This window comes from Anoplolepis gracilipes, chromosome 11, assembly GCF_047496725.1.
Source record: "Anoplolepis gracilipes chromosome 11, ASM4749672v1, whole genome shotgun sequence".
Taxonomy (NCBI): Eukaryota; Metazoa; Arthropoda; class Insecta; order Hymenoptera; family Formicidae; genus Anoplolepis; species Anoplolepis gracilipes.
The window spans coordinates 448,982-466,568 of NC_132980.1; the positions used below are offsets into that span (position 1 = coordinate 448,982).

Sequence of the window (17,587 nt, forward strand, 5' to 3'; positions counted from 1 at the left end):
ATCTGAGTCACATCTAAAATTCTCTCTTCATATATTTTGCGTGTACTGTGTGTGATTATCCTACATATATAATACATTTGTCACATTTTTTGCGAATCGCGAACGTTCTGACACTTTCTAGTTTTGAGGCTTTCGTGGCCATTAGAATCGTCTAAATTGAGGACTTCCGATCGGATGTCGCGTGATTGGACAACGTAATGCCGACATTTCGCAAACGTTGCAGTTTGCAGCTCCGATACTGAGCTCTCTTGGATTGGGGTATCTTGTAAAACGTATTTTATTTAGGGGAAATATATTCCGTTATGCCCTCTAGTGCACAGTGGGCTAGGAACCGCAGTTCGGTGGCCAAAAGTCTAAGACTCATTTGGTTTATATAAAACTTATTTTACAAATGTTATTTAAGTTACAGATTTCAAATTTCATATTAAAATATCAAAATTTCAAATAGCAAAACTAATATGGCGACCATATTGTTTTTTAAACTATTGAATATTTAAAAAATTTATCTTATGAAGGTTTTTTGAATTACTGATTTCGAATTAAATATTAAAATTTCAAAATTTAACATAGCGAATCTATTATGATGACCAAAATATTTTAAAATTTATAAAAAAAAAATTATCCAAGTTCAAAACTAATAGTCAAATTTTTTAAAGGACTCAATTATGTTATGTTTTAGATTTACTGTATTGATACGTAAATTAATCGGTGATTAAATAATAATAATAAAAAATAATATAAATTAATAATAATATTTAATAAATAATATTAATATTAATTAATGAATATTAATAATTTTTATTATTAATTGATATTTTAAACAATAATTCTGCAAGCGTTGCATTCTAATTTTTATTTGTAGTGTCAAAGGAAAAATATTATTAGTGCACTATTTTTTGCGAACAAAATATCTGGACGGATAATAAGTATGCATTTATTAAGGAATTACAGTGTAATACCAGTGCAGTGAGAGTGACACTCGATGCGGTGACCGATCAACGGTCGATCGCTTGGTGTGGTAATCCTGTGCGATTACTCATTTTTTATATTAAATTCAGTACTATTTATGAAAACGGGCAAAAATGGGCATATCTATTTTAAAGTATAGATCATAAATTGTACACTAATATGTCGATTTTTTTTATAACTGCTGGATTTAGGGGAATTTACATTCGGCAGCGAGTGCTTTGCTGAAAAATCTGATTATATATGTTATTAAAATGTTGCACTATTTTATGAAATGATAACTATTTAAATCAAATGGTCATTTTCTTTATTTATTTATCTCTAAGGATTAAAGAGAAACGGAAATAATTTTAATCTTTACGGCTGATATTCAAATACACGAAATAGTTTAATCATAGGCAAGACAAAAATTAAAATTTAATTTTCGACTTTACGCCACTGTCAATTGAACAGGAGATGATTAATCATCAAATAATTTTCGTAAAAACTACATCAACTATTGCTAATTATAATGATTTGCTTTTTTTAATCGAATTCTGAAATCGACTTTTGGCCACTGAATCAAGCTTGCTGGCCCACTGTGCAACGGCCTGTCAACCTTGCGACAATGCACAGTAGGCCAGCAAGCTTGATTCAGTGGCCAAAAGTCGATTTCAGAATTCGATTAAAAAAAGCAAATCATTATAATTAGCAATAGTTGATGTAGTTTTTACGAAAATTATTTGATGATTAATCAACTCCTGTTCAATTGACAGTGGCGTAAAGTCGAAAATTAAATTTTAATTTTTGTCTTGCCTATGATTAAACTATTTCGTGTATTTGAATATCAGCCGTAAAGATTAAAATTATTTCCGTTTCTCTTTCATCCTTAAAGATAAATAAATAAAGAAAATGACCATTTGATTTAAATAGTTATCATTTCATAAAATAGTGCAACATTCTAATAACATATAATCAGATTTTTCAGCAAAGCACTTGCTGCCGAATGTAAATTCCCCGAGATTCCAGCAGTTATCAAAAAAATCGACATACTAATGTACATTTTATGATCTATACTTTAAAATAGATATGCTAATTTTTGCCCGTATTTATAAATAGTACTGAATTTAATATAAAAAGTGAATAATCGCGCAAGGTTACCACACCAAGCGATCGACCGTTGATCAGTCGCCGCATCGAGTGCCACTCTCACTGCGCTGGTATTACACTGTAATTCCTTAATAAATGCATACTTATTATACGTCCAAGTATTTTGTTCGCAAAAAATAGTGCATTAATAATATTTTTCCTTTGACACTACAAATAAAAAATTGGAATACATCACTTGCAGAATTATTGGTTAAAATACCAATTAATAATAAAAATTATTAATAAAAATTAATATTGATATTATTTATTAATTATTTTTATTAATTTATATTATTTTTCTTATTATTATTTAATTACCGATTAATTTATGTATCAATACAGTCAATCCAAAACATAACATATTGAGTCCTTTAAAAAATTTGACTATTAATTTTAGACTTGGATAATTTTTTTCCTATAAATTTTAAAATATTTTAGTTATCATAATAGATTCGCTATGTTAAATTATGAAATTTTAATATTTAATTCAAAATCAGTGATTTAAAAAACCTTCATAAAATAAATTTTTTAAATATTCCATAGTCTATAAAATAATATGGTCGCCATATTAGTTTTGCCATTTAAAATTTCGAAATTTTAATATCAAATTTGAAATTAGTAACTTAAATAATCTTTGTAAAATAAATTTTATATAAACCAAATGAGTCTTAGACTTTTGGCCACCGAACTGCAGTTCCTGGCTCACTGTGCGTTGTCGCGTCTTTGTCGCGAGGTCGCCGAGAAGTTCTAGCAAACACTCACACACAGACAAACATATACTTACAGATACGCATCATAGAAATAATATAATCCCACATATAACGGGAACACGCTCTGTTTACATAATTGAATATAATTTCTCTGATTGCATTTAGTAAAAGAAGTGAACGGTGATCATATTTATGGTAATTTTTAAAAAATCACGCGGAGTATATATAACTCCCGAGTCGCTGAACAATCATAAGCTCACTTACTTTCGAGAAGTAACAAGTAATCCACATTCAATCAACATGTTCAAGTTGGTAAGCGATTCATCAAAATTATAATTTCTGTCGATTTCTTTCTCTCTCTTTCTCTTTGCAATTTTCTTTTTGATTACAATTACAAAATGTGTCATGACCGCGACCGTTACGTTTACCGATTGCATTTCTATCATTGCCGACTGTACGACTGACTATCGATGAAACGGTAAATGTTATGCAAAATACACAACGCGTATAATAGAAATATTTATCAATTTTTAAAACGTCAATTTCCAAGCGACGCATATTTCCACCGATTGTTTTTCTTTCGAGTTTTCCATCGGTTTTCCGCTAGTTGCTATACGCTCCAAGCTCAACCGCCTTCGAGCTGTCAAAAATCATTATAGTGCGCGATGAGAAGATACAGGTTCACTCTCGAGTTTTACATTTTGCGTGCTCTTATTTTTGACACACGGGATTTTCTTTTCGTCGGAGGAGTCTCTCTCACGTGTGACTTGAAGAATGACGTGTCTATAAACCTCGAGTAAATAGAGATCCTCCAAGTCGTGGCAACTCTTTCGTCGTCGCTTTCGCGCCTTCTCCGTGATCGAAAGACGGGCGTCTCTCTCTCTCTCTCTCTCTCTCTCTCTGCATACACACATACTAAGGAAAGAAAAAAGATTTTTCTCGGCCTCTCTTCCCTCTTTGACACTTTTACCGCGACCTTTCCGTGACACGAATCCGCCCTTACGTTTATGCCGTTCACCGGTCTCGCCGCGGTAACGGCACCTAACTTCTCCTTTCAGTAAATAATCTGCGCGAGCAAAATCATTCAAGCATGTACGTACATCCTTAGTCCGTGCGGAATGCAGCTTGCTGCTTTTTTTTTTAGGACGATAGACTTCGCGATCTCTTGCGCGAAACGATTCTTAAGCTCCGTTCTTAACAATCGATGGAAATGCAAATAACGTGTTTAAACTCTTGCATGTCGCAATATAATACTAGATCTGATCGACTGTAAAACCAGTCGCAAGAGATTCGCGAGAGCTTGATTATTAGCTACGATTTTTGTCGAGACAATTTTTAATTATATCGATCTCTCGATGCAATGATGGCGAGCTTTCGAAAGAAACGCATGAAAATAAATTCCACGAGAGAATACATTGCTCGACCGACAGACTAATTAGCGTTAAAGAAGAGAGACGCTTTTATAAATATATATGACAATCTTCTGAATAGGCTGTCTTCGCTGCCATCCTGGCTGTCGCCTTCGCTAAACCCGATGGCCTGACTGGTATTGGCGTCAGCCACGGCCCTGTCCCGATCGTCGGCCCCAGCTCATTCATAGCGATTGCCCCGGCGCTCGCTATTGCACCCGGTCCGAATGGTAACGTGATTGCCCAGCCGCTCAATAGTGCTGTACACAGCGTCCTCAAGACCGATCTGCTCGCTCATACTGGCCCCCTCGCCTTGCATGGTTAGACTAGGAGAGCCAGTGTAAACTCACCACCACCAAGTCTCACGATGACACAGCCCTGGAAGAAAAAAAAGGAACGACACACACATCTCCCACTTCCTCGACCAAAATCGTCCTCGTGACACAAAAGGAGAGACCGCGGCTCGAAGAAAAGGCAAACGAAAATTGCACGCCTCCGCTGATTTCGACTCTCCCTTTTACTCGCCATTACGTGAATTATTATCAGGCCCACTGAGCACGCGCTGAAACGGACCAATCGGGACTAATACTTCAGAATTGGCCAATTTCTTTCTCTTACATTCGTCTTTTCTTTGTCTTCACTGACCTAAATTTCCGGACTTTCGCCTCGATCATTTCGCCATCATTCTTGAACACTATCCTCGTGTTCTCATGTGGAATTTTAATAAAATTTTAATTACAAATCTTCAAAGTCTTATTGATTATTACATTTCTTTGCGAATCCTCGCGATATCATAAAGTAACAGAAAATAATATCTTCCTTTCCGTTCTGCATAACTTTTTTTTATATCTATCAATTTTACAATTTATCTCTATGAGTTGAATATAGTAAAGTAGCTTTATTGAACGTGGGTAGGGGAGACCGGAGGCAAGTTGACATTGTGTTTCATTTATGTATTTATATAAAAGAAACTAACATGCAAAACTATTTCAAAATAACTATTTTATAACATAGGTACTTTTCCCAAAGTTTTATTTAAATCAATCAAGTATTATAATAACAAAAAAGGAAAAATATGATTTACAAGCAGTCAAGTAAATTCTTGAACGTTTCAAAATTATGCATTAATATATTTTAGCTGGAGAAAATAAATCTAAATATCGTATTATTAGTTAAAATAGAGGTTTCTGTTACTGTTACGACATATTATTTTGAATAATAACAATATTTTTTTATAATAAATCGATTAAAATCAAATGTATGTAGAGATGGGGCTAGTTGGCTCAATTTTTATGGGGCATGTTGGCTCATATCGTTAGGTTAGACATGGTCAGCTGTTGTATTGTTAGGTGCCTAGTCGCGTATGAAATGTATGAAACTATATATGAAACTTCAAAATATTATTTTATGTTACAATTTAACCGACATAACACTTTATATTTAATATTTTTATATTGAAGCAAGTTATATCTAAAAAGATTTTTATTTCTTTCTTTGCAACAGCTATTTTACTATTCAATAATTACAAACTTTAAAAGCTATAATGTTTATTCTACTATATTTTTATTATGTTTTTATTAATTTATCATGGAATTTGTCGTAGAGCCAACTTGCACCACGATATGTGTCAACTTATCCCACTATCGGGGTAAGTTGGAATCAATGCAGTACGTTCAGATTTCACTTATTACAAAATAAACTATGCAGTATACATAATTGCTTTTAGCGTGAAAATGTAAAGAAAAGTTTCCTCTATCGTATTAGTACAGTTTAATCATGATAATTAGTTGTTTAAATCATCAAATTAACAAAATTATGAAAATGGTGCCAACCAGCCCCGGTCTCCCCTACCGACTAAGGGCGCAATAAACCGGAGTGGACGTAAACGTACTTTTTTTATCATTCTTCCAATAAAGAGAGATATTATTGTAGGATTAAAAACGCATTATTTAACATACTGCATTCCTCAGAGCGCTGTTGTTAGAAGTTTTATGTGCGCGTCTGTTGTTGCGACGTTGCAAGCGTTAGCGGCTAGATCATACGGCGCGAGTATCTCGCATTGTTTATAAAAGATAAAATATTGAGAGAGCACGATGAATCATTAGTATAAGATATTGAGAGAACACAATGAATCAGTACGGTCTCTCAGGGCAGTCTGTATCCAGCCGTCATTCAGTGCGTACACCATTATACTATACTCTATATACTCAATAAATCCTTCTCTTAATTAATAACATTTTTCTCTCCACTATATCCCACATTATTGACATACCAACGACATCATTCTGTTGTGTCTTGAAGATACAGAAGGATAATCCATTTCTTATCTTTTTTTCTTTTTCGTTTAATGTCTCAATATCAGTAGAAATGGAAATTTAGTTTTTCAGCTTTTGAGTTGTACGGTTGATATCTCTGCAGTTGTATCCATTCTTAGTCAAGACTTGGATAAGATGTTCTAATTCTTAATTCAGGGACGTAGATTCAGAAATTGTTAAAGCTTTGTATATTAATGAGCTGAAGCCAGAATTCTTTGGAGATGTGCGTTTTTCAGGACTTTGTTCTCCAAATGTTCCATGAAAATGTGAACAGAATGCATTAACAGAATCTTGGGTAAACACAACATCAAAGTAATTTCCAAACCTCAAAAAAAGATTGCACAATTACTTCCTAATGCTAAGGACAAGAGACCACACTTGGAAACACCAGATGTATACAGGATTACTTGCTCCTGCGGTTGGGGTCTTTATATCTCTAGCGAGAAATTTTTTATCTACGGGAAAAATATTCCCTCTAGTGGTGTAGGCGCAAATTAAGAACAGTGTGCCAAATAGGGTTTGTATGATAGCCCTTGCCGCGATTGAAGTTGTTAGGATGCTTTAGAATTTTTAGAGCTTTCCGATGTTTTCTGGCGAAATAGCTTTGTGAGAAGGCTAGTCTGGTTGCTTTGTCATATTGTACTGAGTGTCTCGTCTCCTTCCAATGTTCGGCTAAGGCTGATTGATGAAAATGGCCGTGCTTGGTACACCGTTGTGTTTTTTAATGCGTGTGCTCATCTTTTTTCCGGTTTCTTCTATGTATACTTTTCAGCAGGAACAAGGAATCCTGTATACATTTGGTGTTTTCAAATGTGGTCTCTGGTCCTTGGGATTAGAAAATAATTGTGCAGTCCTCCTTTGAGGTTTGGAAATTACTTTGATGTGTTTACCCAGAATTCTGCTAATGCGTTCTGTTCACATTTTTATGGAACATTTCGAGAACAAAGTCCTGAAAAACGAACATCTCCAAAGAATTCTGTCATCAGCTCATTAATATACAAAGCTTTAACAATTTCTGAACCTACGTCCCTGAATGAAGAATTAGAACATCTTATCCAAGTCTTGACTAAGAATGAATACAACAGCAGAGACATCAACCGTACAACTCAAAGGCTGAAAAACAAAATTTTCATTTCTACTGATATCGAGACATTAAACGAAAAATAAAGATAAGAAATGGACTATCCTTCTGTATCTTCAAGACACAATGATGTCGTTGGTATGTCAATAATGTGGGATATGGTGGAGAGAAAGATGTTATTAATTAAGAGAAGGATTTATTGAGTATATAGAGTATAGTATAATGGTGTACGCACTGAATGACGGCTGGATACAGACTGAGAGACCGTACTGATTCATTGTGCTCTCTCAATATCTTATATTAATGATTCATCGTGCTCTCTCAATATTTTATCTTTTATAAACAATGGTAGATACTCGCGCTGTATGATGTAGCCGCTAACGCTTACAACGTCGCATCAGCAAACGCGCACATAAAACTTCTAACAACAGCGCTCTAAAGAATGCAGTATGTTAAATAATGCGTTTTTAATCCTACAACAACATCTCTCTTTATTGGAAGAATGATAAAAAAAGTACGTTTACGTCCACTCCGGTTTATTGCGTCCTTAGCGATATACTCACACTCAATAAAGCTGCTTCACTATATTCAACTCATGGAGATAAATTGTAAAATTGATAAATATAAGGAAAAGGCAGAAAGGAGAGGGGGATATTATTTTCTGTTACTTTATGATATCGCAAGGATTCGCAGAGAAATGTAATCAATAAGACTTTAAAGATTTGTAATTAAAATTTTATTAAAATTCCATATGAGAATACGGGGATAGGGTTTAGGAATGATGGCAGAATGATCGAGGCGAAAGTCCGGAAATTTAGGTCGGTAAAGACAAAGAAAAAACGAATGTAGGAGAAAGAAATTGGCCGATCCTGGAGTATTAGTCCCGATTGGTCCGTTTCAGTGCGCGCTCAGTGGGTCTGATGATAATTCACGTAATGGCGAGTAAAAGGGGGAGTCGAAATCGGCGGGGGCGTGCAATTTTTGTTTGCCTTTTCTTCGAGCCGCGGTCTCTCCTTTTGTGTCACGAGGACGATTTTGGTCGAGGAAGTGGGAGATGTATGTGTCGTTGCTTTTTTTGGCTTTTTTTTTTTCTTCCAGGGCTGTGTCATCGCGAGACTCGGTGGTGGTGGTGAGTTTACACTGGCTCTTCTAGTCTAACCATGCAAACCATGTAAGGCGAGGGGGGCAGCATGAGCGGTCAGAACGGTTCTGGTGACGACGGGGGGGCTGTGTACAACAGGAGCGAGCGGCTGGGCAATCACGGCAGCATGCGGTTGCGGTGCAATAGCGAGCGCCGGGGCAACCGCGAGGACTGAGGTGGGGGCGACGATCGGGCCGGTACCGTGGCTGACGGCAATGCCGGTCAGGCCCCCGGGATAGGCGAAGGCGACAGCCAGGATGGCAGCGAAGACAGCCTATTAAGAAGATTGTCAAATGGATTTATAAAAGTGTCTCTCTTCTTTAACGCTAATGAGTCTGTCGGTTGAGCAGTGTATTCTCCCGTGGAATTTACTTTCATGCGTTTCTTTCGAAAGCTCGCCATCGTTACATCGAGAGATCGATATAATTAAAAATGGTCTCGACAAAAATCGTAACTAATATTCGAGCGGTCGCAAATCTCCTGGGATTGGTTTTATAGTCGATCAGATCGAGTATCGTATCGCGACATGCAAGAGTTTGAACACGTTATTTGCATTTCGATCGATTGTTAAGAACGGAGCTTAAGAATCGTTTCGCGCAAGAGATCACGAGGTCTATCATGCTAAAAAAAATGCAGCAAGCTACATTCCGCACAGACTAACAATATACGTACATGCTTGAATGATTTTGCTCGCGCAGATTATTTACTGAAAGGAGAAGTTAGGTGCCGTTACCGCGGCGAGACCGGTGAACGGCATAAACGTAAGGGCGGATTCGTGTCACGGAAAGGTCGCGGTAAAAGCGTCAAAGAGGGGAGAGAGGCCGAAAAAAATCTTTTTTCTTTCCTTAGTATGCGTGCATGCAGAGAGAGAGAGAGAGAGAGAGAGATATAGCCGCCCGTCTCTCGATCACGGAAAAGGCGCGAGTGCGACGACGAAAGAGTTGCCACGACTTGGAGGATCTTTATTTACTCGAGCTCTATAGACACGTCATTCTTCAAGTCACACGTAAGAGAGACTCCTCCGACGAAAAGAAAATGCCGTGTGTCAAAAATAAGAGCGCGCGAAATGTAAAACTCGAGAGTGAACCTGTATCTTCTCGTCGCGCACTATAATGATTTTTGACAGCTCAAAGGCGGTTGAGCTTGGAGCGTATAGAAACTAGCGGACCGATGGAAAACTCGAAAGAAAAGCAATCGGTGGAAATATGCGTCGCTTGGAAATTGACGTTTTAAAAATCGATAAACATTTCTATTTACGCGTTTTGTATTTTGCATAACATTTACCGTCTCATTCATCGATAGTCAGTCGTACAGTCGCCAATGATAGAAATGTAGTCGGTAAACGTAACGGTCGCGGTCACGAAGCATTTTGTAATTGTAATCGAAAAGAAAATTGCAAGGAGTCAGAGACAGAGAGAAAGAAATCGATAGAAATTATAATTTAGATGATTCGCTTACCAACTTGAACATGTTGATTTGTTGTGGATTGCTTGTTACTTGTCGAAAGTAAGTGAGCTTATGCTTGTTTCGGCGACTCGGGAGTCTTATATACCCCGCGCGATTTTTTAAAAATTGCCATAAACTTGATCACGTGACCCGCGGTATCGAGTATGACGATATATTCCGTATCAATTGAGTCAGCCGGTCACCGAACGTGGTGGTGGTAGCTGCGCAACCAATCGGTATCGCGATACCAATCTCAACGTTCCACCGGTTGGCCAATAATGCGCTTTCAACCCCTTCAAGCATTCATCTCGAGAAGAATTAGATTAAGACACTCTAGTGATGTAAGACACTATAAGAAATGATATTTGATACACACGCACTCGCTACGCGAGTGTATGAGTACACGATCGTGTGCGTGGGATAAGTGTATTTTTTCACGTGGAAAAAAATTGCGGCTTTGATGTTTACCATTTAATTTCAAACTCATTTCATAAAGATGCGACCGAGATCTAAACCGGCGACTCCGACCTTCTTCGTACTTTTTCAAATGTCGCATAAACACTTTTTTGTAAGAGCGCGTTTTTTGTATTCTAAAAATATGATTTGACAGTAAATTTTGTTCTTTGCATATATTCGACATCTTAAAGTAGAGTGAAGAATCTGTCTGTGAAAAGTTGATAGAATTTCACGAATTTTAATCAAAAAATTGTAATTATTTGTTAATTAAAAGAAGATCATACTTTTTTATTTTTTTTTATTATTGTAGAGAAATATATTTCGAATAACGAATAAAAAACATCGAATTTTATACTTTTAATTTTTAATATTTAACATTTATTAACTTTGTAAAAAATGGAGGTAAGGATTCAACGTGCATAAAAAAGCAAAGACATCAGATATTTTATATAATTACTTGGTATAAAATATCTGATGTCTTTTCTTGTTTAAGTAATCATGCATATCAAACTCCAGCTTTTTTGTAAAGTTAATAAATATTAAAAATTAAAAATATAAAATCCCATATGTTTTATTCGTTACTCAAAATACTCATTTTAAGCTCTCTTAACGCTAATATTTTATTACAATATTTGATTTTTGAATTTTCAATGATACATAGATTTCCGCTATATATCTGTATCAATTGTACAAATATAGAGTTGAATAAATATAGAGATTCTAAACTCGCGTATCGAGTGGAAATTCAATTGACCAAAATCGCGCTAGTTTTGATTAAGTTTCGCAACCTTGAATTTGTCATCGTTTGCAATCTGAATTATTTGTTCCTTTGAGCTCGTTGGAAGTTCGACTCGATGATCGGGGCAATCACGAAGATTAGAACAGTTCCTGTCATTCGGTATCAAGAGCTAGTGTCTGAAATTAGGGAGAGGAATAATTTAATCCGCCCGACAGAGCTCCGGTGGTGGTGCTCTTTCGGAGAGCGAATCAAACTTTTATCAATGAGAAATGTTACATAATTAATCGTGTCACGTTTCCTCCTTTCGGCATCTGCTAAATTGGCACCATGTTAGATAATGTGCGACGCGATATTATACGACTCGGATTACATTCGTCAAGAATCGCTTGGCAAGTATTAATCTATCTGTATAATACAAGTACGTCGAGAATATCGCATATCAACACTTCTTTCCGAGGTCTTTTCGAGGTAACATATGTAAGATACGACATATGTAGGCGACATCGAAATGCATAACTTTACCTATTAAACATCGGCCATCAATGTCCTAGGTAAACCACTATCCTCTTCGATCCTGCATTGATTCTGATAGCAGTTAATTATCTGTTGCAAGGGAACCTTGTGGTTGTACGGATGTGATATATTCCGCAGTGCACATATACATACATATCGTGTAACGAAGACGAGGTCTAAGCTAACTTGTTAGCGTTAAAACTCTGCTTTTATTTTCTTAAGGATGTTTAGCACCTATTGGAGCAAAAAGTAGTCGAAATTGACAAATATATACTTTTCTTATATATCTTAATATATGATTAGTATAAAGATTGCATAAAATCTTATTATTTATTCATAGCTAGAGTGTAGAAATGTATTTTCGAACTTCTGTTGCTTTTTTTCGGAGAATTTTCGTGTTTCTTAAATTATAATGAGAAACTTTTATCATTGACGGTACCCCGATTTCAACATTACAGCACAAAATTTGAATTATAAAAATAAAAGAATTTACCCGTACAGAATAATTAAAAATGTCAGAATAAAAATTATAATAGTGAATAATGACAAAATATAGAAGATTTTTAACTATTTCTTTGATAAATTTAATAATTTGTCATTTCTCCGAGAAGAAAGAAATGTGGCAACATGGTAATTTTTCATAAGTTGGTCAAATTGCAAATTGACAACATATGAGGCCGAGTCGCTTCTCGCTTACACGTCTCTATATAGAGGCTTCTTCAGATGAAAAAATAGGTTATTTAAAATGTCAAAAGAAGGCTCAGCTGAATGCTATGTTGCCACGTTTTCACAATAAATAATATGTCATCTCGAATAATAGGACGAAATTGAGAAAATTATATTCAATATCTTTTAAACTAGTCAGTACTTGACCAAAATTATGTGATCAAATATTTCCTCTATATTTAAACTATACTTTTGTAAAATTTGAATAAATTCCTATTATTATTTCTATCTATTTTAGCTCTTAAATCATCATGATCACGGGTTTTTTATAAGATAGAAAATCTGTAATCGTATCAATTTAAGGGCTAAAAAGGACAGAAATAATTATATTTATACTTATATTTATATAAATAATTATATTTATAATTATATTAATACTTTTACTTATAATTAGATTTATAAAATAATTATATTTATAATAATATCGACGGGTAAATTCATTGCAAATTAAAATCCTTATAACTTTTGATTGCTTAAGTGAATCAACTCCAGGTTTTTTTTATAAGTCTCTGAACATGTATCAGAACAATCTGTGCAAATTTTATTAAATTCCTATATTTTTAAAAATAGGTACTAAACATCCTTAAAAGAATATTATCTAATTTGAGATAGTTTACGCAAAACCGTATTGCCGTGCATTATAGATGTACGAATTTGATTCATTTCTTTCAATTTCAAAAAATTCGAGCGCCAGTTCTCCGTCCTTTTTGTTTTTTTTTTTTTTTTTTCCATCGTGAAACGAGCAGCATGTAGGGCAGGAAGAAGATATACATATTTTCGGCCTGGCACTCTTGGCTGCGCGTTCGCCAAAAGTGACGAGAATAAAGGAGATGCATTCGTACACGAATCGTGGGTGGGCGAAAAGACAATTCCACAAGTTGGGCACAATCTCTTTCGCCGAACACGATTCCCAAAGATCCTATAAAATTATCCGTGGGAGCTCGCGCGACGGAGACGCCTCTCGTTCTTCCTCTAGTCTTCTAAGGTGAAATTGATAGCCCGAGTCGTCGTTTGCTAAAATTCAGACGTGTCCTCGTAAATTTCGCTCCTTTAAGTTTCCCCATCCAATTTGATGTATATTTTCAATCGGGAATAATAACTTCGTATCGTCGAAGCTTGGAAATTTGGTTTTTCGAGAGCTTCTCATATCTATTCAGTCGGGTAGGTGTATCTTTATAGCATTGTGAGATAGCAATAATTTGCGTCGTGAATGAAAAATACGAGAGCTACCATTTTATTCTCTCCCCTGTAAGAGTCTCCAGAATTTCACGTATGAAACCGCGCGCGCGTATTAAAGTCGATTTATGCAAATGCGCGTGATTTTCATACGAAATTGGTATAAAGATAAAATTATGCGTTATTGAAAGTTAATAAAGTGTCTCTACGCGCGTGTAATAACGGTATGCCAATAACGCGGCATATATTACGAACATATCGCACGAGACACACGCTGAGACGCATTGTTGACTTTATTAATGCCATATTATCTCGACAATGTGTGCGTTATATCGCAGTTTATAATTATAATTGTATGATTATGATCGCATTGCATTGCTGATGAGAAAATAATTGTGTCACGGTAGCGACTGTTGCAAGAAAATATTAGATTTCATCAGACGTAAACATCTGATTTGTGTATAATTTTAATGAAACTTGCCGAAAGTGTCTCGATAATAAAAAACACAAAAATTGTCTATCCAGATAATTGTATGCAATTACCCGGACTTAATTTATCCGGCTGTCTCGTTTAACAGGTTTGCTTGTGAAAATTTTTTATCGAAAATTGCTTGGATAATTAATTCGTTCCAGTAATAAAATGATCTCAAATACAGTACACAGACGGAACAACCACTCTCATCTATTATAGTTTAAGGCAACCTTAATCTCGCCTTCAGCGAGTACGGTATTTCAGAAATAGAAGGTCGGTGTAAACGGCACCGCCTTCGAATTAGCATATCGTGTAGCGAAAAAAAAAAAAAAAAAAAAAAAAGAAAAGGGGCACAACCTAGACTAATGGAGGCCAACGTTATGTGAGATACTCGCTTTCCCGCGTGTGTCACGCCGCGTGGATATAAAAGGCGGGAGGAGTAGCACGTACCTGTCTAAGGAAACCGCGACTAGACTGTATACGGAGGCCGCCACGGAAACGCCCTGTATGTAAGCGACCGCTTTGCACATGAACCATCCCAGGATCCACGCTGAAACAGAGAGAAGTTTATAATTTATCGTTTCGAGTAAATCAAACTCACGGCGCGAAGGGGTTTTTTTTAGCTAAACCGGCTAAACTTGCGAGGACCGAAATTCACTATTCGGCAAAAACCGAATGCAAAGTGTACGAGAAGCACTTGGCGGAAATACCAATTACACTACATTACAAACAAAGCAAAAAAACGCAGAGCTATGCAAAACATGTACTTGCTTAAGCGTAAATTTGATAACGTGAATAGCTGTTCTTTTGTTTCCCGGAAAATTCTGTGTACTACTATTAAAATGGACCTTTTTATTTTCACACGAATTAATTAGCAGGTCATTTAAAAACAGAAAGTTTTTTGCGACAAATGTTTTTACTCGGATAATCTAAATCAGGATCAATTGACCTAAAATGAATAATAGACTGAAAGAAAATCATCAGTCAGCGTTATACACAAAAATAGTTGGTATCTGCTGGATTTACATTGATTAAATTTATCTTTATTATAAAAACAAAATTATTATTTTTTCCAAGATACAGGGACATACGTGTATAAACTATAATCCAAAATATATAAATACATAAATGTTATTTCTCCAAACGAGAAATAATATCTAAATGATAACTTTGCGCAAATATTATAGTCTGTTTTTTTTTTTTTTTTTTTTTTAAAGAATGACGTATCAATTCTACTACGTGTATATCATTTTTCCTTTCAAACTATTATTATGTATTTAAAAAAAAAAAAAAGTAATTACTCTTGCGTGAAAGCTCAAAGATAAGAAAAACTTGAAACAATTTTTCTAGGGTCATCGATCATTGTCCGCGATTGATGTCACGGTAAATAATTATCACTGAAAGTGGTTATAATAGCGCAATAATAGTTAATGGAAAGTTTATCGCGTTCTCAGAATAATAATACGTATTCAGGACTACACGAGAACAAGCAAAGAGAGAAATCCCCGTCGAAGGAAAGGTCGCCCGTACGAGCATCGAGGATTAGTGATGGCCGATTTTTTAATCGATCTTGAATCGAAGTAACTGAGATCGATTTATTAAAAAAATCGAACCAAAAGAATCGATTTCCTAAAAGTCGATCTAAAAAATCAAAGCTACATAACAAAAACTAAAAAGTCCTAATTTTGTAAGATGGATTATATTTGCACAACTATAGTAAATTATGTTTTACTTTAAAATAATTTGATTTGTAAGATTATTTGATATTAATTTCGGAGACACTTAAAAATATTTAGAAAAAGAATAAAAATATTTTAAAACATTTTTTTTTACATATTTATTCAATTTTCCACTCGTGCGCAGATAGGGAATTTAAAAATAATATACATTGTAAGTGTTGAGGAGATAATTTGTTTCTTTTCTCAATAATAATATTCCCAGTCTTAGAGAACAAACGCTCAGCTGGAACGGACGTAGCCACGATTGATAAATATTTCCTTGCAATAAGATGAAGAGATGGATACAGTGTCTTACTGTGAAGCCAATAACCAATTGAATCCTCATGTAACCCAATAATTGGCTGATTAAGATAATGTTTTAAATCAGTTGGCATATCGTCAGTAGTATCGGTATCGAATAACGAATATCAAAAATCAACAGATCGAAATTCGATTTTCTACAGAAAGGATCGATTCTACAATAAGAATCGAACAGAAAAGAATCGATTTAAAAAAATCGATTTTTTTTAGGAGAAAGATCGATTTTCTGAAAATCGAATCGAGGATGCTTACCGCGCAACATCATCGGGGTACAAACAGGGTGAAAACGGAGTGTACGTTTTATCTTTGATCTGCCCCGTAATTTTCGCCAGTTGGCGACGGCAAAGTATTTTTACGAAAAGGCATTGCCGTTTTGCCCAAGTTTGGAAAGAATCGCACTATAAATTCTATGGAATAAAGAGGGAAACAGGATTCGCAAATCGAAGCTGCAGCTACAGAGATCGCAATAACGTATAGATGAGTATCGAGATATGTGTTTCGAAAGCTCGCTGTTTATTGAATTTGATCGCTTTCTTTTAATCGAGCAGCCACGACAACATGTCGAATCAGGTTCGGTCCGAGTGTTATTCCACACCGTATAGTATATAAGTATTATTGTATGCACGGAGAGTGAATGGTGTGTATACGCAACGAGGTCGCATAGAAAGGAACCTCCCGTGCGCTATTGCAAGCCGATAATTACTTGTTCCATCGAATACATAATTCTTCGATACTGATAAGGCCGGCTATCGCGTGCATTAATACATCTACTTACGAGCTGCGGACTCGTAACTCGCTTCGAAACAAGAGTTTTATGCTCACGTTAATGCTCGCAATAAAAGGTGTCTATGATTGTAATATTTTTGCAAATTAAACTGTAGGAATATAAATAATAAAATAATAACAATCTGAGAATTTAGGGAAATTTTTATTTACTTTCAACTGTTTAAACTATTAATATACAAAAGCATTAACATTGATCTTTCTCAAATTTTTACAACTACTTACGTGTTAAAATAAATTCCCAAATACACGTTGAAATAAATTTTCTTCTGTGCATGGATATGCATATTAAATGGTGGATACCGCATTTAATTGATGACTCTACTCGTTTCATTGCATAAAAGTAATTAACTCTCGAGCGAGCAAAGCATTTTTTCATATATAACGTTAATCAAATATATTATGAATTTCAGAAATTTTTTAAGTGCACGCATGGGAATTTAAATACAATTATCACGACTCTATATATAAGGTATTTCGGAATCGG

General features: G+C 35.2%; 1 protein-coding gene across 2 annotated transcripts in view; it reads right to left on the reverse strand.

Moving 5' to 3' along the window:
* The window catches only part of LOC140671450 (SIFamide receptor), a 69,755-nt gene that overhangs the window by 16,321 nt on the left and 35,847 nt on the right, over nt 1-17,587 (reverse strand). For both annotated transcript variants that reach the window (XM_072902751.1, XM_072902752.1), the window contains one exon: nt 14,729-14,828. In XM_072902751.1, the coding sequence (XP_072758852.1) occupies nt 14,729-14,828 (100 nt within the window). The remainder of the gene's footprint in view (nt 1-14,728; nt 14,829-17,587) is intronic.